At 35.6% G+C, this 26229-nt stretch overlaps 1 protein-coding gene across 4 annotated transcripts; it reads left to right on the top strand.

Moving 5' to 3' along the window:
• Nucleotides 1–827: 827 nt before the first annotated feature.
• On the top strand, nt 828–25364 carry LOC141487238 (uncharacterized). Of its 4 annotated transcripts, XR_012468285.1 has the most exons (5): nt 828–3849; nt 4509–4629; nt 22805–23136; nt 23204–24518; nt 24726–25360. XR_012468285.1 is itself a non-coding variant. In XM_074186082.1 (4 exons), exons 3-4 carry the CDS (start codon nt 24234–24236, stop codon nt 24918–24920), a joined length of 480 nt encoding a protein of 159 aa, XP_074042183.1. In that variant the 5' UTR covers nt 22575–22750; nt 22805–23136; nt 23204–24233; the 3' UTR covers nt 24921–25364. The 4 variants fall into 4 exon arrangements, 1 of the variants encoding a protein (XP_074042183.1); XM_074186082.1 differs by lacking the exons at nt 828–3849; nt 4509–4629 and adding an exon at nt 22575–22750 and having other exon boundaries at nt 24726–25364; XR_012468284.1 differs by lacking the exons at nt 828–3849; nt 4509–4629 and adding an exon at nt 22580–22753.
• Nucleotides 25365–26229: the final 865 nt, after the last annotated feature.

The following is a 26229-nucleotide window of genomic DNA, read 5'->3' as shown; positions in this document are numbered from 1 at the left end:
CTATCATGTTGTCCAATCAAGTGTTCAGCATTTTCCGAAAACCGCATAGGACGTACCTACTATCCATATGTCAAGTCTTTTCACAACAACGATGCTATTGAAATCAACGTCAATCAATCGAATGCCTACAATGCTTTGTACGATAGTCTCCTATTCATCAGCGGAAAATTTGCGAAGACCAAAGGAGACGGTAAGGTGTTATTTGTGAACAATGCTGACACTTTCATGTTTCAGTTTGCTAGTTATGAGCAGAGTGGTACGGAATTGGAATCAGTTTGTGAACTTGGAATTGTTAGTACTGTTAGAAGCTTTCTCACCTACACCGACGTAGATATCAAACACTTGGCCACTAACACCGAAAACGGAAGTTAAGTTGCATAATGAAAATATCTAACTCCAAGTTTGAACGAATCTTTCCGCATGATCAAATTGAATTGCAACTTTTGAAAGCTATCAAAGCTGACACTCCCATTCTCATACCGTTTATAAAATGGGAACTTCATGTGCTATCTGTTCTCACACAAGGTGCAAAAAATGAAATATGGGCCGTCAAGCCTTTCTCTTTCCCCGAAAGCCCTCGCTATGTGATTTTATGTTCCCAAAAAAATCGTGATTACACTAAAGTCAAAAATGATCCAACAATATCCTGTCATTTGAATATCACCAATATTGTGCTCACTCTCGGTGAGAATTGCCCCAAAAAAATACACATCTGAATTTTACAAAGGGGATATTTTTGCAAGCTCGCAACTCGGACTCATCAGCTACAAAATGACTAATCAACCTTCTCACTTCTACCGCCTTTACGGACAAAGCTCTCTTTGTCATCGATTGTTCCAGAAGGGATGATAGTGTTGATACAAAACTTGAAATCGAAACATCATAGGTATTTCCTCAAAATACTAGAGCCTATTGCATCATTGTGCACGACCCTGTCATAGAGCACCTCCCACTCAGCGAAATTATTAAAAAATGGATCTGAACATATGATTTTGCTTTAGTATCTCGCAGAGTCAATATGAAGATAGCTGTTGTAGATATTCAAGGCTTCACCGTCGAACGAAAATTCCATCCTGAGGAAATAGCCATTAAGATTGGAATTCAATGTAATAATTTTTTACTGCTGCCAAACGTGTAATAAATGACCGTCGGGTCTGAATTGGTGATCCCTATATAAGTACTACTAATGAATTTATAATAATCATCTCAGTTTAATCGCACCAGAAAAATTCACCCCCCTGTATATGGGATCGTTCAGCCAAAGGTATTTATTTTCTTAATTTAGTTTGGTAGCGTGAGAGTTGCTGCCACCAGATCAGAAAAAGTTTGAAATCCGTCCTGATCACACGGATTGAGAATTAGTAGGCAACTTGGTCAACAGCTGAATTTTTCCTACCTTCTAATCTTCGTGTAGAAATGGCTTGGTTATGCCACCAATTATATCCTCAGAGACTGGATTCGGCCACGGCTTAAATGCGTGGTCTTTTAGGGGTTTGAGGGAATGAAATAATATTAGGAAAGTTTTCACAAACCAACTTTATTGATGAGTAAAGTTGGCAGAATAATCGGATTAACAATAAAAAAAATTAAATGAACAAAAATTAATACTGAACGTTATTTACACTATATAAAAGAAAAATGAATATATAATAATATATAATTATAACCATGAGCAAACTATGGGTAAACTACTAAAACAAAATGACAGGAGTATTCCTTTGAAAATTGAGGTAACTTCACTCAGGGCATAGATATGCCTTGCCTGAATTCTACTAGCTATGCTATAAAACCAACTAAAATACAACTCTGAGAAGCTATCAAGAGACCCACTTAATCGCTCCTCCCTGTATAACGTAGGAAATTACTATGACCTATAATAACCTAATAAAACGAAAAGGGAACCCGATTCGTAGCTATATTATTATGGTAAATGTTCATTAATACTCTAGGTGCCAAGTCGAAAATATAATCCACATACGCATGCAATAACATCTACACTATATATCAGAATTGTTTAAAATACTCTCACCAAAATTATCGTAGACGGACCCCCCTGAAAACTCCAACAAAAGCCACTATTTCCCCAAAACTCTTACCAGGAACTCGAAAAAATCTCTAAATCACTAAATTGAATAAACCCGCGAATACTTATAAAACCCAATTAGTATCACTTCTCTAAACCGTGACTTGAAATATCTCAATATTTCAATGCACTCAAAATTTCCTCTAGAATTTCCAGCTACTGTAGGAAATTCAACTGGATTCACCAAATCTCCGCGCACCACTGACTTTACCTCAAATCAACTAAACCTCGATTATTTATCAATTCCAAAACACCTCGCAAAACGGTGACCTGAACTACCTCGTATTTCAGTACCTCCAGAAGTCACTCAGAATTTCGTAGGAAGTCCAACCGACCTACTTCTGAGTTCGTACGCTCCTGACTTTTTACCTCAAGTCAGCTAGCCAAATAAAACGCGAATAACTCCCAAATATCGAGATCACTTCTCGAAACCGTATTTCACTCTATTCGAGAATTTCCCAAAACTCTGGAGAAAATTCAACCGGCCTATTTCTGACTTCGTACGCTCCTGACATTTTTCCTCAAGTCAGCTAGTCAAATAAACCGCGAATATTCATCGCACTACTGAAATCCCCTCGCGACCCAGTATCTTAAAACTCCTAGCACCTCAGTCCCTTCAATAGCTTTCCCAGCAACCTCCCCAAAGGGGCGAACTGCCCCGGGCAAGAGCCCCTAAACGACCCTGAGGTCCGCGCACGACTGACTTAATTCTCTCCCAAAAATTTCCGCCTTAACTCTATTAGGGGATGTAATTCCAATAATCTCATAAAAATTCCCACCAATCAGAAAGTCTGAAATTATTTCCGGAACTGGTACTCTTAACGTCCTCTACATGTCCAGCGGATAAGTTCGCAAGAATTACCGTCTAGTTCCCGACATTTCTAATGTTGTTAGTCTGCTACTGATATATAGATGTCACTGCAAGGGTCATTTATATATTTTTGCTGTTTTGAATAGTGGTATGTAGACTATGCCAGACATTAATTTTATCATGTCGTTAAAATTAAGGCTGACACTCTAACCCCTCGGAACATAAATTTTGATATTTATTATACGTTTAATTACTTTTTGGACTTTTATTCCAAATGGGGTATACAGACTGGATGACATATTTTCGACCCTTAACGAAAGATAATGAAATGAATTATGAGGTTGAATGTTTCAAAATATTGAATTTCTTAGCATCAAGCAGTTAATTTTAACGACTTTTCCTTTAAATGGCTTTCCTGTTGGCCTTAAGAGGAATCCATGCCCACTTGAAACGTATTTTACTTATAGTTTCTCAACCAGTTATCCGAGTTTCATGCAACGTGCACCGATCGCTTCAAAAAAATATTCCTCAAGTGCCTGACTATTGTTTTTCGAATTTTTAAAAAGAAAAAAAATTATCCCAACTAAATTGTTTTGAAATCATGGAAAATGAGAGTTACCCTCTAGTGAGTATAGTTTTTTTGAAATTAAGTACATTTTCAAATCATCACATTTCAAATGAAAACTTTGAGAAGTAAAATAGAAAATGCATTTACGGCAACCAGTTCGTGGCGCCCTCTGATCACCCGACAATCTCTTCCCTGATCGCAAATGCAACGGCAAACGGCGTGCGTATTTTTATTTATGGGCTGCAATTCGTTCATTGTGAATTTCTCCTTCATGGTTTTTGAATTCGGAACTTGCTTTTTGGTGTGATTTTGGGAAAGGAAGGCTAGACGCTGCGAAAGGAAAACGATAGTACACAAGTGAGAAAATACGTAGGCGTAGAAACATCGGTAAGAAATCAATAACTATTCAATTAGTTTAATCGCACTATTTTATAAATTTGAGCGATATCATTATGACTCAAGGTTAGTTACATACTGAAAACGATGTTTAGAGCAAATTCATTGGAATTCAACTTCGCATTCAATTTTATTTTTGTATGACAAAAGGAATATTCATGTCCGATTTTATAGTCATATCTTTGATATAGTGAATTATAATAAAATTATGGATTGTTAATAATAATTACCTTTATCCATAATTCAATGCAATGGTAATAAAATGATTGTTTACCCATTTTTCTTTCAATTGTAATTGCTATCTTTTGTTAATAAATTTTCGGAAATCAATTTATTACTTGTCAGGTATTCCCAGAGTATTATTTTGAGACCATTATAGATGGTCAGGTAGGTATCACTAGTTAGGTAGGTAACGCCTTAGGTAGGTATTACTCATGTATTTTCGACAAATATAAGCCCTGGTTACTTAGAGGTATTGTTTATGTATGACGTCTCATCGAGCATGTGGCATTCGAAACCCATCGATTCGTAGATTATTATTAGTAAAAAAATTTGAAAGCTTCATATGTAAGTCACTTTCGTTTCCTGTATTAGTGTGAGTTTGTACTTAATTGTGTTTGAATTACGTTCCATAAAATATCTAATCTTAGGTGCTTTTGTGGTCATGGGAAAGATATAAGAAAGGCTAGGCGCTGCGGAGAGAAAAAGGTTGTTTCCAAGTGAGAAAAGACGTAGTCGTAGAAACATCGGAAAGAAATCGTTAATTAAGAGGTAAGTGCTTTTAACTATTCAATTGATAAGTTTCATCTCGCCATTTTGGGAAATTTGAGCCACATCATTTTATATGATTTCAGATTTTATATTCTTATTTTTTATACAATGATATAATGAAATTATCGATTGTTAATAATAATTACATTTATCCATAATTCAACGTTATAAGTATAAAATAAATATAGATCTATATCCAAACAAGTGATATCGTTGAGACAGTTACACCTTCTTTATTAGGAGTATTTCATATTATATTTTCGACAATGAAATAATTGGTTATTTAGAGGTATAGCAGATTACAGCCGGTTCTGGGCCTCCCCCCACCACTATGACGTATTAATTGCTTTTTTTTTGTTGTTGTTTAGTAACATCAAGGCGATGTGACCTTGAAGGGTCTGATGCAGGGATCGTTCAGAATTTTTTTTTATATGAGATTTTTGGGTGTGTGTGACATAGTGACGTAATTGCATTTGATTGGTGTGTGTGTGTGAGAGAATGCACGGTACAGGGTTTCATCATGTGCTTGTCTATGTACAAACATACGTCTGCATACTTCGAAGATCCTTCAAGTAATGAATGTTCCATCGGTGTGAGTCCACCAAGTTAGTAGTGGTGTGACGTCACAGCATCATCCGTCCAACGGTAAGAGAGCAAGATGTTTACTCCACGACGTGTGGCTGAGTAATGCGAATTCATCGGTCTGCCCTCACCTCTCCCGAAGCGATGAAGGTTGTGACGTAACGCATCGCTCTAGCCCCGCTATCGATGGTGACACCACGGCAGCCGAGGACCGTCTGCCTAACGTCTACCCTCTACGAGAGCGCAACGACCACTACCTCTTCGTTATCGCATTCAGTTGGGAAGTAATCTTGGCGCATGTAGTTGAGAAGTGGGGTTGGCTATGACGTCTTGACGGGTCCTATCAGAGTGTATTTAAGAAGTGGAAGAGTGTTGGTTATGTCAGTTTACAACAAGTGAGTTAGTGAGAACTATTATATAAAATGTATTCCTGTGACTGTGGTAAATCATTCACTCGTAGTGATAATCTTCGTCGGCATCAGCTCCAGAGTTGCCAACGAGGACCTGCTGTGAAACGGATGAGAGTGGACAATGTAACACCAATGTATACTTGCAATTGCTGTAATGTGACAATTCCTATGACACAAGTGGACTCTCACCGAAGAACCATGAGTCATAAAAATAATGCATGTGTTCAATTGTCTGAAGGTGTTCAAATGATAACGAATGCATTCGATTGCCGCATTGCTACGTACAGGGTTGAGAGTTCGATTGTACCCACTGACTACATGTCATTTTCCAATGAGATTAGGCAGAAGGTCATTGAATTACTGGAATCGGCCATCAGGATCCATAAAAGCATCAAGGTGAATATGGAAGTTTTTGGGAATTATATTCTTCAGACTCAAGATTCGAGGGACACGAAGTCATTTAATTCCCAAAATAAAATAGTGGACCAATCTTCAGATTTGAATGCTGTTTTTGATGGATTCCGTGATGTAATTGTGGCTCAAACGACTGAATTCCAGGAACGTGACTCAGGTAATAATTTTTTTTGTAAATTCCAACGAGATTGAGTAGTAATATTTATTTTTTTGTAATTTAGGTTGGACTTGTGAAAAAATACTATTTCTCGAAGTCAATATTAATAAATACAGCCCACTGGGAGGACGTTCATATGTGAAGCTGCCTGAATGCATTGAATGGAGGAAAGCTGTCGTGAATGTTCGTAACGAAGATCAACACTGTTTTGCTTGGGCTATAACATCAGCATTATATCCTGCAAATGGTAGAGTGTCCGAAGTTACGTCATATCCACATTTTTCCAATGTTTTAGATGTCACAGGTATGGATTTTCCGGTTGAAGTTAATAATAAGAGTATTGAAAGATTTGAAGATAGGAATGATATTTCAATTAATGTTTACGGTTTAGAGAGTAAATTTGATAAGGGTAAAGTAAGTATGATGTGATTGGTCCATTGCGATACTCACAGAGAAGACTCCGGAGACATGTCAATTTGTAACTTATAACTGATGACTTCGGCAATAGTCACTATTGTTGGATCAAAGATCTTTCAAGATTAGTTTCTAGTCAACTATCAGCTCATGATCACAAAAAATATTTTTATGATGGATGTTTGATATATTTTTCCAGCGAGAGATTGCTTTTACGTCATAAGATGAATGATTGTAATCTCGTTAGTACAACAACACCAACCACCAATTTTAAGATCAATAAATATGGTCGGATGGTTGCGGAAAATAAATTAATGTTTGAAAATTTTGAGAGACAAATGAGGGTACCATTTGTAGTATATGCTGATTTTGAATCAGTACTTGAACCGATTCACGTGAATGAGCCAAATCCAGAAAGGTCATATACGATTAAAACATTCAAACATGCTCCATATTCATTTGCTTATCTGATAAAATGTTCATATAATGATGATTTGTCAAAATTTGTTACATATAGGGGTGTAAACGCAGCTCAGAAATTTGTGAGTAGCATTGAAGATGATTTGAAAAAGATATATGAAAATCATCTCAGATACCCTATACCAATGGATGCACAAACCCTCGAAGAAGAGGAACAATTTGCTGCAGCCGGAACTTGTGTTATATGTAATAAACCATTCATTGATGGTGAAGTCAAAGTTAGAGATCATTGTCATGTTACAGGAAAGAAAAGATCACATGCCGCTCATTCCATATGTAATTTGAATTTCAAAATCCCTAACTTTGTACCTATTATTTTCCACAATTTAAGCGGCTATGATTGCCATTTATTCATAAAAGAATTTTATAGGAATAAAGAGAAAGTTGATGTCATCCCACAAACAAAAGAGAAATACATATCTTTCACTAAGCATCTCTTCACACACACCTATAGCATGTCACTTGTTGGTAGAGGTTGTGACATAGCATGTCACAACCTCTACCAACAAGTGAATTTACATGGTTGATACCTAATGAAATTCTCAACCTTGATGTGATGAATGTGAGTTCTGATAGTCCGTATGGGTATGTGTTTGAAGTGGACATTCATTATCCACAAGGTTGCATGATGAACATTCTGATCTTCCATTTTTCCATTTTTAGTTGAAAAATTAATACCACCTCGTACACAATCGAAAATTCCCAAATTAATTCCAAATTTGAATGATAAAAGAAAATATATTGTTCATTATAGAAATCTACAGCAAGCCATCAAAAATAGTTTGATTGTAATGAATACACATAGAGTATTGAAATTCAAACAATCACGTTGGATGAAACCCTATATAGATCTCAATACTGAAATGCGTAATAGGTCTAATAACAAATCTGTTAAAGATTTCTATAAACTAATGAATAATGCGGTATATGGAAAGACAATGGAGAATGTAGATAATAGAATTGATGTTAGACTCGTTACACATTGGGAAAATACAAAGAAAAATATAGGTGCCAGCACTCTCATATCCAGACCAAATTTCAAAAATTGTTCAATTTTCACAGAAAATTTCATTGCCATTCAATTGGGTAAATATAAACTATTATATTTGGGATTTTCTATATTAGAATTATCAAAAACAGTCATGTACGACTTTTTCTATGGATACATCAAACAAAACTTTGGTGAAAATGTCTCTTTACTGTACACAGGTACCGACTCACTCATTTTGAAAGTAAATACAGAAAATTTTTATGAATTCATGAAAAGTAACATAAGTAGGTTTGATACATCCAATTACAGTATAGTTAACCAATTCAATATTCCAGTAACAAGTTCAATCTTGGGTAACTTCAAAGATGAATTTCCGAATGATCCAATCATGAGCTTTTATGGTACAGGTGCAAAAGCGTATTACGTGAAATCCGTTGATGGTGAATTTAAAAAAGCCAAAGGGGTTAAACGATCAGTTATAAAGAATGAATTGACATGTGAAGATTATCAAAAAATCGTTGAACATGGTGGTATGATATTTAGAAAGATGAATTCGTTTAGAAGCGTGTTGCATGATATGTACACTGAATTGAAGAATAAATTTACATTATCATACCATGACGATAAACGATTTATCATTCCGAATACTACCCACACTCTTCCTTGGGGTCATAATGATATTGGATTTTATCAAAACGATCCAAATGATAACATTCGTTGGATAACCAATATAATTCAACAATCACAATCTCAGGAGACTCCATTGGATCAATTGATTAATTTATTATCTGCCGAGATCAATGATTGAAATATCATTCAATATCTTCAAAACCGGAAAATTCAATATTGATATTTATGTAGCCATTTATAATTAATAATATATGACAGAAGTAATGTGATATTAATGTATTATGTATCTATGTATATGTATTACTGTAATGAATATAAAATAATTAAAATTTTATTTGTATTATTTCTATTTCCCTAATCAAATACTGCAATATATAGTATAATGTAAATGAAAGGAATATCAGTTTGAAAAGAATCATCGTGGGTGCACAATGTCTAAAACAATCAATAAATTTGTCAGAAAAAGAAAATGGGGTGGTAATGTCATCCGAGGTCCACCCGGCAATGGATTTAAATTAACAAAAGATGGTCATTATGACATGCAAAGAAAAATATTGAAAAATACAAGCGAACCAATTGACAAGAGTGATTGTGTAACTCTATCATATCTTGAGGGGGAAATTAACGGAACAAAGGAGCAAAGGAACAAAGGAGGTTATACTACTAGCCCTACAAGCTGCAATACAATCCACAATAGGCAATATTGCTCGCGATGCCCGTCAAGCATTTGACGATAAAATTGCAGAGGCAATTTTAAATATATATATAATTATAAATATATATATATATATTTATGATGATGGGGCCAATAGCCAGAAACACGTGTCCGCGGTTTGCCCCTATTTTTTGAGTGTTGTGACCACGAATTATTTCATTTTTGATTTGTATCATACACACTCGATAAAATCTCTATCTGTATATATATATATATATATATATATATATATATATATATATATATATAAACAGAAGTTAATATCGGACATAGCACTCATGAAAGTGGCAAACCATAGACACGTGTTTCGGGCTTTTGGCCCATCATCAGTATGGTGCAGCCAAATGTAAGGATGGGCAACACTTGGTTACCAAAAGATAGAAATACAAATGCACGGAGCCACCAACAGGAGCCAACCGCACATTTGTGGTTTCAGTTGATAGATCTCGTGTTCACAAGAAAACTATCAAAATCACCACGGAGGCAGCTATAGCTACCTGCGTGACATCAGGGTCCAGGAAATTATACAAATATGAAAGTTATTGAGTGTCTTGATATATAAACAGAAGTTAATATCGGACATAGCACTCATGAAAGTGGAAAACCATAGACACGTGTTTCGGGCTTTTGGCCCATCATCAGTATGGTGCAGCCAAATGTAAGGATGGGCAACACTTGGTTACCAAAAGATAGAAATACAAATGCACGGAGCCACCAACAGGAGCCAACCGCACATTTGTGGTTTCAGTTGATAGATCTCGTGTTGGTGGCTCCGTGCATTTGTATTTCTATCTTTTGGTAACCAAGTGTTGCCCATCCTTACATTTGGCTGCACCATAATGATGATGGGCCAAAAGCCCGAAACACGTGTCTATGGTTTGCCACTTTCATGAGTGCTATGTCCGATATTAACTTCTGTTTATATATCAAGACACTCAATAACTTTCATATATGTATATATATATATATATATATATATATATATATATATATATATATATATATATATATATATATATATATATACAGATAGAGATATATATATTTGGGTAGAGTTGACCAACTTTCTCACACAGATCCCAAGTATTTCTACATGTATTGCATACATGATTCCAACAATTCATGGAATATGTATCACAACGCAAACAACGTTGTAGTGGAGCTGGAACGGCAGCACAGGTACCACAAATATTTCTACAGATACCTATATTATCAAATATTATAGGTTCGGAACACTTCAGACACTGTAACTGTAACATAATTGCAATACATCCGACTTCAAATACAAATCAGAGTATTCACCCAAATTCTGACACTCGAATAAATTCCACACATTTCTAGCCCTATCATAATCATTTTCTGATATGTGTTCACAAATGAGTTTGTCATAAAACTGATTTTTTGTTGGAAGTGATGGATAATGCAATTTGTCAATGTCATCAACGAAGCTATATGGAAATACACCTTTCTGCCTCATCAAATTGAATTTCTCAATTTGTGGGAAATGTTTATGCATCTCCAAACATTGATCAGAGGTCAAGTTAGCACCCAACTTCTCCAACGAATTAGTCATAAATTTATAACTATCAATAAATCTTATTTTGAGATATTTCTTCTTAACCTTACCATCTTTATCGATATAGGTGTGTGTGAAGAGATGCTTAGTGAAAGATATGTATTTCTCTTTTGTTTGTGGGATGACATCAACTTTCTCTTTATTCCTATAAAATTCTTTTATGAATAAATGGCAATCATAGCCGCTTAAATTGTGGAAAATAATAGGTACAAAGTTAGGGATTTTGAAATTCAAATTACATATGGAATGAGCGGCATGTGATCTTTTCTTTCCTGTAACATGACAATGATCTCTAACTTTGACTTCACCATCAATGAATGGTTTATTACATATAACACAAGTTCCGGCTGCAGCAAATTGTTCCTCTTCTTCGAGGGTTTGTGCATCCATTGGTATAGGGTATCTGAGATGATTTTCATATATCTTTTTCAAATCATCTTCAATGCTACTCACAAATTTCTGAGCTGCATTTACACCCCTATATGTAACAAATTTTGACAAATCATCATTATATGAACATTTTATCAGATAAGCAAATGAATATGGAGCATGTTTGAATGTTTTAATCGTATATGACCTTTCTGGATTTGGCTCATTCACGTGAATCGGTTCAAGTACTGATTCAAAATCAGCATATACTACAAATGGTACCCTCATTTGTCTCTCAAAATTTTCAAACATTAATTTATTTTCCGCAACCATCCGACCATATTTATTGATCTTAAAATTGGTGGTTGGTGTTGTTGTACTAACGAGATTACAATCATTCATCTTATGACGTAAAAGCAATCTCTCGCTGGAAAAATATATCAAACATCCATCATAAAAATATTTTTTGTGATCATGAGCTGATAGTTGACTAGAAACTAATCTTGAAAGATCTTTGATCCAACAATAGTGACTATTGCCGAAGTCATCAGTTATAAGTTACAAATTGACATGTCTCCGGAGTCTTCTCTGTGAGTATCGCAATGGACCAATCACATCATACTTACTTTACCCTTATCAAATTTACTCTCTAAACCGTAAACATTAATTGAAATATCATTCCTATCTTCAAATCTTTCAATACTCTTATTATTAACTTCAACCGGAAAATCCATACCTGTGACATCTAAAACATTGGAAAAATGTGGATATGACGTAACTTCGGACACTCTACCATTTGCAGGATATAATGCTGATGTTATAGCCCAAGCAAAACAGTGTTGATCTTCGTTACGAACATTCACGACAGCTTTCCTCCATTCAATGCATTCAGGCAGCTTCACATATGAACGTCCTCCCAGTGGGCTGTATTTATTAATATTGACTTCGAGAAATAGTATTTTTTCACAAGTCCAACCTAAATTACAAAAAAATAAATATTACTACTCAATCTCGTTGGAATTTACAAAAAAAATTATTACCTGAGTCACGTTCCTGGAATTCAGTCGTTTGAGCCACAATTACATCACGGAATCCATCAAAAACAGCATTCAAATCTGAAGATTGGTCCACTATTTTATTTTGGGAATTAAATGACTTCGTGTCCCTCGAATCTTGAGTCTGAAGAATATAATTCCCAAAAACTTCCATATTCACCTTGATGCTTTTATGGATCCTGATGGCCGATTCCAGTAATTCAATGACCTTCTGCCTAATCTCATTGGAAAATGACATGTAGTCAGTGGGTACAATCGAACTCTCAACCCTGTACGTAGCAATGCGGCAATCGAATGCATTCGTTATCATTTGAACACCTTCAGACAATTGAACACATGCATTATTTTTATGACTCATGGTTCTTCGGTGAGAGTCCACTTGTGTCATAGGAATTGTCACATTACAGCAATTGCAAGTATACATTGGTGTTACATTGTCCACTCTCATCCGTTTCACAGCAGGTCCTCGTTGGCAACTCTGGAGCTGATGCCGACGAAGATTATCACTACGAGTGAATGATTTACCACAGTCACAGGAATACATTTTATATAATAGTTCTCACTAACTCACTTGTTGTAAACTGACATAACCAACACTCTTCCGCTTCTTAAATACACTCTGATAGGACCCGTCAAGACGTCATAGCCAACCCCACTTCTCAACTACATACGCCAAGATTACTTCCCAACTGAATGCGATAACGAAGAGGTAGTGGTCGTTGCGCTCTCGTAGAGGGTAGACGTTAGGCAGACGGTTCTTGGCTGCCGTGGTGTCACCATCGATAGCGGGGCTAGAGCGATGCGTTACGTCACAACCTTCATCGCTTCGGGAAAGGTGAGGGCAGACCGAAGCCAAAGAACGTTCCACATCCACAGAGACATATTAATACTTTTTATTATCGTTATTGTCCTCTATTATTAATATATATATATATATATATATATATATATATATATATATATATATATATATATATATATATATATATATATATATATATATATATATTTCCTCTCGGGAATGTATAGATGGGGTCAAAATATCACCAGTACTTCATATAACTTTTTTTTCTAAAATCCTTCGTTACCAAGTAACGGGCCCTCGAAATTACAAAATGAAAAATGTTTTTCTTTGATAACTTTTCAAGTGAATATTCAAAATCATCCAAATTTTGGTAATTGAATAAACAAATGAATTCCCTCGATGAGCTTTCATGCAGGAATCAGTTGTTTTGCTACAAAGTCAGGAACGGACTACACCCGATGGTCCACACCCCAAAACTTTGAAATGACAGATATTTTTCAATATTTTTCAACAAATTAAGGTTACTTGGACAATTTTATGAATAAAAGTACTCGTGTGGAAAGTCGATCGGAGCAACGAGTCTTGATAAAAATGTAGTTTCACTCGACGACATCAAACCCTCTCGTCCACCATTATTTGAAATGAATAATTATCAAAGCAGAAATAATAATGATAACGTTAATTCAACAACATTTATAACAGGAATAATACAAAGTATGCTAAAATGAAGTCGTAAACAAAAAGTACAGTACCTATATGGAAGTTTAAGTCACAATTGTGATAGCAGATATTTTTTCAAAAGAAATATCAAGTTCTGTAGATTCGTGGTGTTTTTAAACTAACAAGCTACTCTACTATGAAATATCGAATTCATTCCATATTTTGTATGTACATAATACGTACATATTTTGTATGTACTCTTAAATGACTAAGATTGTTACATGCGTGAATAGTTTAGTGAAAGAGCGCATGTGCCAGTTGATGAAAGAGCGCATGCGCTAGTTTATTTTCTTCTATAAATGGTGAGGTCTCAGTAACATCATCACCTTTCCTATCCACATTCTATTGCTATCACGTATCATTCCTCAGACCTTAATAATCATTATCATGAGCTCTATGCCGCTATTGATTGCTGAAGATGGTTCACCACTTGTTCGATCAGACTGATTTTGAAAATATTCCAGTATTACATTTATCGAGCCAAGATTCGATAAATGATTTTGATATTAACGACTTCGTTAACTTTGCAGATGTGCCGGAACCAAATGGGCAAATTATTATTGAAAATCCTATCTTTTCGCAATTATCATCACTCAAACACTCTTCATCTACCATTCCTCTTGGTGTTGATAAGAAATCTAGAACAATCAAGAGGAAGGTTACTAATGCATCTTCATCGATTGTCACTGACTTTAAAGAAAAGAAAGAATCCAAAAGTGTTGTTCGACAGAAAAAACCCGCAACGAAAAGTGACAGATCGAAGAGGAAGCCAAAATGTACTCCTAAAGAAATGGAGAGTGATTTGAAAGCTGAACCGCTATCTTCTTTCAGTCCACTCCATCGGTTTGGAGTGGACTGAGTGGTTTTCAATTATTGAAATTATTTCATTATCATGTCCGATATGTCCAGCTGACTTTGAAGCTACCAATAGTCGTAGGCGAGCAACTAACTCTTTCGGTGAATTCCAGTACACATAATTCACAGGTTTAGAATTATATATTTTCTCCATTTTCACTCGTTTGGGTGCTCCACCAATTTTACTTCTACTTCTTATTGGATATTGTCGTGAGTCTAATAGTGGTTTGATAACTTCACGAAATTTTTTAGAATTTGTATTTTTAAAACCATTCTTCAGATGATATTGTTTATATGGAGCATTCGTTATTTTCAATATTTTGGAATATACTTGACGAGTTTCTTTATTATCAACATCTTGTGGATTCTTCAAAAAGATCATATCATACAATTCTGGACTACCTGCGCATTCATATTTTTTCACTTTATTAGCATCCCAAAATGAAATGTTTCCATCTTTGAAATGCACCACTAGACTTCCCATTTTCAGCTTTTGTGTAATAGGATCCATACGTACGCCAAATGTTCCATCATATGTTGGATTTCTAGATTTTACATTATTCAAATGTTTCATCAAAACATCTTCACCACTTTCATTCATATCAGGTGAGGTGTCAGGATCCGAGGAATCGATGTGGGACGATGATGGTGTTTCGAATAGAGTTGTTCTCATATCGTCTTGAAGTGTGCTCGTGTCACTATTCACAGATGATACACTACCAAAAGATTGTTTTCTTCCTATTGGAGTACTCCTGGGATAATTTGAAGTAGATTGAACAGTTCCATGATTTGGTGATAACACTGGTGATTTAGAAGTAGCGTTTGATGATAAAACATTCAATGGTTTCATTATGGGCTCATACAATCTTTCAAGTGTCGTACGATTTTCAATATTATCATTCTTGGTAGAGTTGAATTTCTGCCTGACAGCTTCTGTTGTCTCTACTAGTTGACGTTTCAAATTCATTTCATTGTTTTTATTTTCAGAATCGTTTTTTGTATTCATAACGCCCTTTTTTTAATTATAGCTTATTTCGCTGATGAAGTGACCTCTACAATATTCAGTGATCGAATAAGTTTCAAAAACACCATCATGGGTATATAAAACTATCGAATCCTTTACGATATCTACCTTCATCTATTTTTCTATCCTTATCAATGACTAGAAATCCATATTGGTCCTCCCAGCATTTAACACACATCAATTGGAATTGTTTGAATGTTACATCGGGTGAAACATGATCTGAATAAATGTGATGTAAATTCGTCTCATCTTGTTTGAACATTATAATGAAATTGGTATTGTCACGCACTAACTGTTTGGGTACCCGTGAATATGTCTGTGCTAGATAAAAACAATCAACATCCTTTTGACGTCCCATACAGAAATATGATCTAATAGTATCTTGCTTTTCACATATCACATCATCGAAAATGAAAACAGAATTAGGCTTAGCGTCGGAGGGTTCCACTATTTCTGCATTATTGCTGAATGTATAAAAAGCTAATCCTTTTATAGGTTCCAAAACACTTCGCAAGTACTGATATTTAGGTTGATTGAGTGATTTCGAATAAAGATACACATTTCTAAATCTCAGTCCTTGCGGATGTGTTAATAGTGATATCATTGCATTCGTCTTTCCACAATTTGAAGGTCCTATAATGAGTCCTCGAACTGATGATGGAAGTAGTGGACCATGTCTGAATACCCTTTGTCCATTCAATCCACACCCAAATTTCTCATCTAGATTATCTACAGCAAACTTTTCTTTCTGTTTCACAATGCGCATCGTGCCGTGGTTGGAGACTATATAAATGTTATTAGCTTATTCATTTCAATGTGTACCATCAGACGATACGGACGTATTGAAAGTGATCGTAAAATTAAAAGAGGTTGTGGTTTTGTTAATGATTCAATAAACAAACTTCCTTTCAAATTACATCTACCCGGAGGTTATCAATACTGTGGACCGGGTACAAAATTGAAACAACATTTAGCTCGTAACGATCCTGGAATCAATAAATTAGATATTGAATGCAAAAAACACGATATTCAATATTCTAAGCATCCATCCGATCTTGCAGCAAGACATTTAGCCGACAAAGAACTTGAATACAGAGCTTGGGATAGGGGTAAATCGAAGGACGCGAGTATTGGGGAAAGAGCAGCTGCATTACTTGTCACCAACATTATGAAAGCGAAAAGACATATGGGCATGGGTTGTAGTACCAATAAGAAAAAATGTGAGAGGAAACAAACGAAGAAAAATAAAATTAGAAAAGTTGCATTTGGTGCTGGGATAGTCCATAGAGTGCGAAATGTATTGAAGAAAGCTGGTGGGAAACGATTTGTGACGAATAATAGCAAAAAAGCGATCACTGTGGCATTGCAGGCAGCACGTAAATACCTCAAAGCTGCCGGTGGAAAGAAGAAAATCCGCACACCACGCATAATTCCTGTTCCCAAGATCGGTGGACTTTTACCATTGATACCAATTTTTGCTGGACTATCCGCACTAGGAAGTTTGGCGGGAGCCGCTGCTGGTATTACCAAGGCCGTGAATTCGGCAAAAGCCAGCAGAGCGGCTTTAATGGAAGCCAATCGTCACAATAAAACCATGGAGGCTGTAGCATTAGGCAAACGCGGAAGTGGAATATATCTCAAACCATACCGTAAAGGTTTAGGACTATATTTAAAACCATACAAAGCCACAAACAAAACAAAAAACTAATTGAACCCCTACCTCAGAGGCCTCTTACTGATCTCGATCTCAGTTATTATGCACAAAAAATGAAAATTCCACATTTTCGTGGTGTTTTTATGCGTGATAGATTACCATCTTCAGGTCCAAAACAAAACGAGACAGCTATTGTTAATTTAGATGGGATAAGTGGACCAGGAACACATTGGGTGGCATATAAAAAATGTGGGAAAGAAGTCGCATATTTCGATAGTTTTGGAGATCTACCCCCACCATTGGAATTGACTCGATTCTTTCGAAAATGTTCGAATGTAAAAATCAAATATAACTATGATCGACAACAGTGGTCACTTGTGCTTGCAGTTTCTCTCTAAATAATTTCCCAAATAAAATGGATTCAACACCAAAACTGGATCGGGAGGCTATCAAGGGAATGGGGTTTTCACTTAGAATGTTTTCAAAATATGGTACCTTGAAAAAAATGGATGAAGTGATGCTTGCAAATATGCCTAAGGAAGTGATACTTGCATGTGTTGCACATGAGATTGCATATGTTTGGGAAAAGTTGCCTAACCATCTGCAAGATGACATCGATATAATGAAACATAGATATTGTTATGAGCACCACCACGATCAAAATTCAGATTCGGATGTTAATGATGGTCCTATACCTCGAAAATCTATGTGTTGTATTTGTAATATAGAGGATGTGAATATTGGTATCAATAAAAATGATACTTATTACAATACAACACCTTCCAAAAAGTGTAAATTGTCTCAAATGTGCTGTAGCTGTGTACAATAATAAATTGAAATGTGTTTCAAAATATTCATCAGTCATGTCACGAAAGTTCGAGCTACAAGCTGTCGGGACAAGTGTCTTGAGTGCGGATTTTTTTCCACCAATTGAATTGGATAAGAACAGTCGTTATGGATTAGGACTATGGATGCAATACAATCAATAATATAACTGAAGCTAATAACTTAGTTAGTTTTAGAATCAGTAATGACAACTCATCGATACCCCAAAAGTTGACAATTGAAATTCCATGTGGTGCTTACGAAATAGAAGAGATCAATGCTGTCATACAGAAACATATCATGTTCAGATTGTTTCATGATAAAAAACCAAATGATGTCGTTGCAGATGATATTTTCTATCTACACGCCAATAATAATACATTCAAATGTGAAATGCGATCCAAATATGAAATTGATCTGACACATCCAAATTCTATAGCAGAAATGATGGGTTCGCTCATGGAATATTTCCACCAAATCAGATACATGAATAATCATTACCAATAAACATTACAACTGTGAGACTTATCCGCTTAGATTGCAATATAATATCTGGTTCATATATAAATGGTGAAGAATCCTACATTCTTTTCTCATTCGATATTGATGTTGAACCTGGCTACAATCTTACTAAAGAACCACACAGTATTATATATATGCCTGTCAGTCCAGAAGGTCGTCAATTGATTCACAACATTACAGTGCGTATTTTGGATGAAAAAAATAACCTTATCGATTTTCGAAGTGAAAAAGAGATTTTCATTATTTTGGAATTGAAGAAAATCGAATAACTGTTGTTATGGGTTTCATTTATAATAGACAAAATCGCATTGAATAATCCCAAACGAGTTGCACTATCAAAAAGAAAGGTGTGCATAAAAAGAAACTCATTCCACAAGTGTATGCTAAACAGTTTTTGAAATCGATTGGATTCAAAGTGAGAAAATAACAATGGTGCTCGAAACAAACAGTGAAAAGTTAAATATATTCAATGAACCAGTGCTCGATCATTCTCTCATAAGTTTACATGAGCACACATATACGCCCGATGGATCACCGCTATTCAGGAATTCGGATGAAATCAGAATTGCAGTCAATAATCAAGATGTTATACTAGATATTGCCCAGAGCTTCATTTACATAGAAGGTAAATTCATCCCCAAAGATGTAGCGAAAACATGATATCTCTCGAATAATGCAATTGCATTTCTCTTTGACGAAATTCGTTATGAAATGGGTGGTGAACAAGTGGCTGTTGTTAGAAAACCTGGGATAACATCTACAATGAAAACCATGATATCATTTGGACAATCTCATGCTAACACATTATTGACATCTGGTTGATGACTTTCACAATTGAAGCAAGATATCTTGGATACAAACAGTCATGTTTTTAGTGGAAAACTACCACTGAAATATTTGATGGGTTTTGCTGAAGATTACAACAAAAGTATCTTGAATGCCAAATAGGAATTGATTTTGATTATCGCTCGATCATTCAAAAACTCATATATAGGTGAGGTTGATGCTGATTTGGAAATAAATAAAATCGAATGGAAAATAAGACATATTGTACCAGATGATAAACACAAGCTCAAACTTTTGAGTAGAATAAACAAAAGCGGTCTGAATGCCAAAATCAAGTTGGCGTATCGTATGTGGGACCTCTATGAACTACCATCATTACGTGGGACTTCTTCAGACATATGGGCCATCAAAACAACTAACGCATTGGAAACTCCTCGTTTTGTCATCATCGCATTCCAAAGTACTACCACATCTGAAGATAGAACACAGGATATTACAAAATTCACAACTGCTGATATCAATAGTATTCGAGTATACTTGAATTCTGAAGTTTATCCATATGAGCGTTGGAATTTGAATTTCGATAAAAAACTTGATGCTCCTGCCTATTATGCTTTTGAGAGTTTCCAGCGAAGTTATTATGATAAAGATATGAGTGAACCTCTGATGGACATTGGACAATTTAGAGAGAATCCACTATTCGTCATCGATTGTTCCCATCAACCGAATGCAATAAAATCATCAACTATTGATATAAAGATTGAGTTTGAGACGAGGAAGACCAAGTTTCCAGACAACACTAAAGTATATGCATTAATTTTGCATGATACAGTTTTAACATACAATGCATTGGATGGTTCAGTTCATAGCAGATATTGACACTTTTTTTCACTCTATCATGTACTGTTTTATGATCTTTTTTTTTATTTGTAACTGACTTATATCATATTTATTGTTTTGTGATCATTTTCTATTGTATTTCATGAGATTTAAATAAATAAAACATGAAAATAATACAAAAGTTTTTTATTTGACATTATTTATGATTTACAGGAACATACAGACTATCTAAAATAACTTCTTCCTCATAATCATCATTTTCGCGACCATCTTCAATTTCCTCTCGATTTTCATCATTCAATTCAAAGTGATGAATAATCCATTCTGGCAAGTATGGTTGGAGGCTATACAGGAATCTTTTCAGGTTCAGTTCAATCAGAACCTCACAAAGTTGCCACAATTCCAATTCATTATCCAAAAATGCGTTACAAACTTCTGCACCACTCCAATAGTTCTCAGCATCACGAAGGCATAATTCGATTTGTTTTTCATCATAGCATACCCTCATATCATAATTGCTTGCATGTTCGGCTCCATCACCCAACACCTTCAATTTAGACGACAAATGTTGAACCGATGATTTGAGATCTACAACATCGATCCAATCTTGACTTGCGTACTGCATCCACATCTTTGAATGGTGGAACTGAAATCGAATAAAAAAAAACAATAAGCAACCTCCAATTTTTCAGTGGTATAATACTCACATTCCCATTTTACTTGTAGTTACAAAGTGAGTGTATTCAACTAAGTTAGTAATGTTTATATTTTTATATAATTATCATCTAATATATGAATATTGATTAAACAATAAGAAATTCATTATAATTACTATTATTATTCAATAATATTGAATTTGACTAGAGTTAGCGTTTTCACACCAAAAAACTTTGTAAGCTATGACCTAAAGAAATTCACTATAAATTATTACTATTATTATTCAATCATATTGAATTTGACTAGAGATCGCGTTTTCATGCCAGCAAAAGTTTGTTGGCTCTGTCCTAAATACATCATCGTATATTTACCACCTGATGAGTTGATACAAGATATATCGTCATCACTGAATTGCAACGAAATACGTTTTGGTAGCCATGTTTTAAATAATTTATCATTGCTCACATCTTGCAAAGTTAATAAAATTGATTTACCAAATCGTGTAGAATAAGTTGACATATTTTTAATTATGTACACTTCATCAATTGGCAATGAAGATAAGGCCTTTTGCTCTAGTATTTCAACCTCCTGTACAATCAAATTATTAATTTTATTCAAGTCTACTTTTGAAACGGACATGATGAAAATATATATGAAAATATAAACAATTTCCAACAGACAAATACACTCACCGTCTTCCTTCTATTACGAACTGAATAACACTCTACCAATTGCTAACTGCAGCAGATATATTCGTCTACTGATTTCATAGTGTGCCAGGCATTTCTTTTATATTAAACAGTGCGAGTCACCCCCACCATGAAACCGTGAAAGGTTCACATTGCTAATTGCTATCCACTAGAGATGCCTGACGTCACAGCCAAGCCCATCTCCCAACTTGATGCGATAACAGTTGCCGGTACGAGCAAGCAGTGGTCGTTGCGCTCTCGGAGAGGGCAGACGTTTGCACAGTCCTCGCCCGCATGCGTGTCACCATTGATGGCGAGTCTGGGGCGATGCGTTACGTCACATCCTTCACTACATCGAGGGAGGTGAGAGCAGACCGATGAATACGCATTACTCTGCCACACATCGTGGAGTGAACATGTCGCTCTCTAGCCGTTGAACGGTTATTGATGTGACGTCATTCCACTACTAACTTGGTGGGCTCACACCGATGGAACATTCATTACTTGAAGGATCTTCGAATTATGCAGACGTATGTTTGTACATAGACAAGCACATGATGAAACCCTGTACCGTGCATTCACACACACACACACACACACACACACACACACACACACACACACACACACACACACACACACAAACACACACACACACACACCAATCAAATATAATTACGTCACTATGTCACACATACACACACCCAAAAAATCTCATATGAAAAAAAAAAATTCTAAACGATCCCTGCGTCAGACCCTTCAAGGTCACATCGCCTTGATGTTACTAAACAACAACAAAAAAAAGCAATTAATACGCCATAGTGGTGGGGGGAGGCCCAGAACCGGCTGTAATCTGCTACTGCGGTATTCCAATGATTACCGTTGTAGCTGACGGGGTTTGGAGTAAAAGATCATACTCCGTAAATTATAATGCATCTTCAGGCGTAGTAGGTAGTCAGTTGCTGAGTCCACCGAATATATCATTATTACATTCTTATTTTACAGGCCTGTATAATTGGTGCTAGAACGAAAAAAAATTTATTCCTGGGCGTTAGAAATAAGTTTTGTGCCGTGTGCTCGCGTTCCGCAGTACATGAGAATATTCCTTTACCTGAACACAAATGCTACAAAAATTGGAGTGAATCATCAACCAGTATGGAATCCGATATCATAGTTGAGGGTTTCAAACGGAGCATGCAAATTGATTGGAGATGGTGATAGCAGTGTTCATCAGAAACTACTGGAAGCTCGACCTTATGGAACACTTATGATACAAAAAATTGAGTGTCGCAATCATTTGATGAGGAATTTTTCGAAGAAGATCCGAGAAATTTGTGGTAAGTATTTATTTATTTATTCATTCTGACAATTAAATGAAGATAATAATCATAATTCAATTTACAGATAGGAAGCGAAGTAATTCAAAAAATTTGCTAGTACCTCGAGGCCTAAGGAAACTAGTTGAAAGCAATGCCCGTAGACTACGCACTTCAATAAAATCTGCTACGATGTTCAGGATTAATGAAGAAACTTCATTGGTCCAAAAAGTTGAGAACCTATGCAAAGATCTCAAGAATGTCCCATCACATGTATTTGGACAGCATGAAAGAGGTCAGGAGATATCATATTTCAAGTGTTCTCCAAGATTAGATGGAGTTGATCATATACCCAGCATGAGAGCATGTGGTCTATTGGACGATATTGAAGTTTGTATTAACCGCTTAGTTTTCAATGCGGCCAGCTTAATAGCGGACCTGGATACCAATATCGCTGAACAATACAACAGCATCATCTGCAAGTTTGTTGGAGGTAAAAGAATAAACTATTCTCGTAAAAGATGGTATGCGACACGTTGTAAAGCTGCTGCTATTTCATTCAACTCTGAACTCTGATGGGGACTATTATAATATTGTTGAAAAACACAAAGTTCCATTTTATACCAAAAGATATGTAGAAAAGATGAAAAGGAGACGCCAACTTCAGAAAATCACGAGACGCAAAAATAAAGACCTTCCACCAACATTTAAGAAGAAATATGTTCTGCCAGATAAGGATTACGGCCCAGACGCTATCCCTGATCCTGATTTATCTACCGATCAATTCGAGCGAAAAAAATACGATTTTCTCAATGCATTAAAAAAAACTGCCGAAGAGATAAAACTCATTGAACTCAATACAAGAGGTCAATCTGGCAATCCTTTATGGCAACAGGAGAGAAGTATTCGCTTAACAGCTTCACATTTTGGTGACATTTGCAAGATACGAAAAACAACATCTAGTGTCAATAAGGTGAAAAACTTACTTTATGGAAGAGAACATGAGCCATTCGCAATTAGACAACTAGAGAATGATTTTGATGTCAAAGTAATACTTTCTTTAATGATACACAAGAGTAAATATTAATTTTTTTTTGTCACAAGTTGAACCTTGTGGAATGTTCATTGATGAATACGACTATATTTTTGGAGCCAGTCCTGAAGGGTTGATAGGAGATGACGCCATTGTTGAGGTGAAGTGCCCCAAAACTATGTCAAAAATGCACCCCAAAGAAGCAATCGAGCAAAAAATAATAAATTTCTGTACTCTAGATGAGAATCTACACTTACAGCTGAAACAAAATCATAATTATTACTATCAAGTACAAGGACAGCTACACATTACTCAGCGTTCCCTATGTTATTTTGTAATTTGGACTCCGTTGAGAATTTTAGTTGAAAAGGTGAGTTTTAGTAACATACCTATAACAATCTGTGATATCAAAACGATAAATTGGTTTTCATCCATGTTTTAACTGCTTTCAACAACTCACCCCAATCATTCAAAAATATTTCTGATTATAAATATTAAAATTATAGGCTGAGCACTTTATGTATTAATTCTGTTTTATATTCCATGACCTTATAAAATTGATAGGAATTTTTTTTAGATTATCAAGGACGATTCGTTCTGGACGAATAAAATGAAACCAAAGTTGGAAAATTTTTACAACAGTTGCCTCCTGCCCGAATTGATAGATCCTAGATACCCGAGGAAATTAGCAATCCACCACGCCAGTAAACATACCGTTGAAAAGTCTAGTTCACAAATGCTTTTTAGATCAAAACTTTTTGCCGTCTCCTAAAAGTATGGTTGAAGTGTCATTCGATTCAGAATTTTGTTCTGTTTGATAATATAGGTGCATTTTCGAAACTAGAAGGAATTTTATTACGACCAATGTAGGACAACCTTTGTTGAAGATGAAATGATTCTGGCAATAGCCTCATGATAATAATAGAATAATAAAACATCGTTCACCATTGAAAATATTTAAAAGATTAATTAATCTCCAAACGTAAAACAATTACGCTCCGTCTATGGAGTTTGCCGTGCCCCCTCTGTAGTGTGTGTATTCGAGTCGCAACAACATTGACTTGTCGATTTGCGTAATGAATATATCCATCAAGATAGAAGGAGGCGTCCCTTGTTCAGTATGTCTGTGATTGTAAAAATAGGACCGCTTACCATATTCTCAGACATTTACCGTTAGATGCAGTTCGAGGGTCCAGTTGCAGGTATGGAGCGCTCTTAAGGTTATTTCTGAAAGATGATAAGGTTCCCTTTTCATACGAAAACACATTTGTTTTGGTATCTAAAATTCAACGAAAAATATAATAAAACCAACTTATTACAAACGTAACATTTTCCTGTTTGAGTAAAGAAGATCGCCGTACCGCCTGTTACTTGAAACGAAACATTCACGGATTAAGGTATTACTCCGGCTTTGTGGAATATAATCAATTGGATGCCGTCCTCGTGGAAAATCTAAAAGGTGTCGATGTCATTTCTGTGCGAGGACATCAAAAACATGACTATGTAAATGCAAAATTTCATGAGTTGGATATACCTACATGCATTGTGAATTTTAGGGGCTAGACAATACGGCATGGTTCACACATTTGACAACAACGAAAATGTCTCATCCTGTATGCATCACATTCGAAAATGAACCAACTACAATTGCAAAAACGGAAAACGAAATGAAAACGATAACGAATAAACGCACGCAGAATGGTTGAAACGTAAGCAGAACGGTTGAAACGTACGCATAACGGTCGAAACGTACGCAAAACAATGTATTTTGAAATGACATTTTCGAATACTTCGCTTCCCCATCGCGCCCACCTTCGAACGTTAACTCTACAAGATGCAACTCCTTGACACTTTTGAATATACATATACGTTTCTCATTGGGATCGCATGTTGAAACGCTAGACTTCCGTTAAACCGACATGTTTTTTTTAAATGATGTATTTTGAAACGCCTTGTACACATATTGATACCAAGTTTTTTCTCTGAAATGATGTATTTTGAGACTCACCCTAAACTACATTGAGGGATTGCACGTTGAAACGTTAAACTGTCAGGTTTTTTCTTAAATGATCTAATTTGAG

The sequence above is a fragment of the Leptinotarsa decemlineata genome, unplaced genomic scaffold (assembly GCF_025532065.1).
Source record: "Leptinotarsa decemlineata unplaced genomic scaffold, Ldec_3_MD MMD2_tig00078422_RagTag_RagTag, whole genome shotgun sequence".
Classification (NCBI taxonomy): domain Eukaryota; kingdom Metazoa; phylum Arthropoda; class Insecta; order Coleoptera; family Chrysomelidae; genus Leptinotarsa; species Leptinotarsa decemlineata.
The sequence above is the reverse complement of the archived record's forward strand: the minus strand, read 5'-3'. Positions and strand labels throughout refer to the sequence as shown.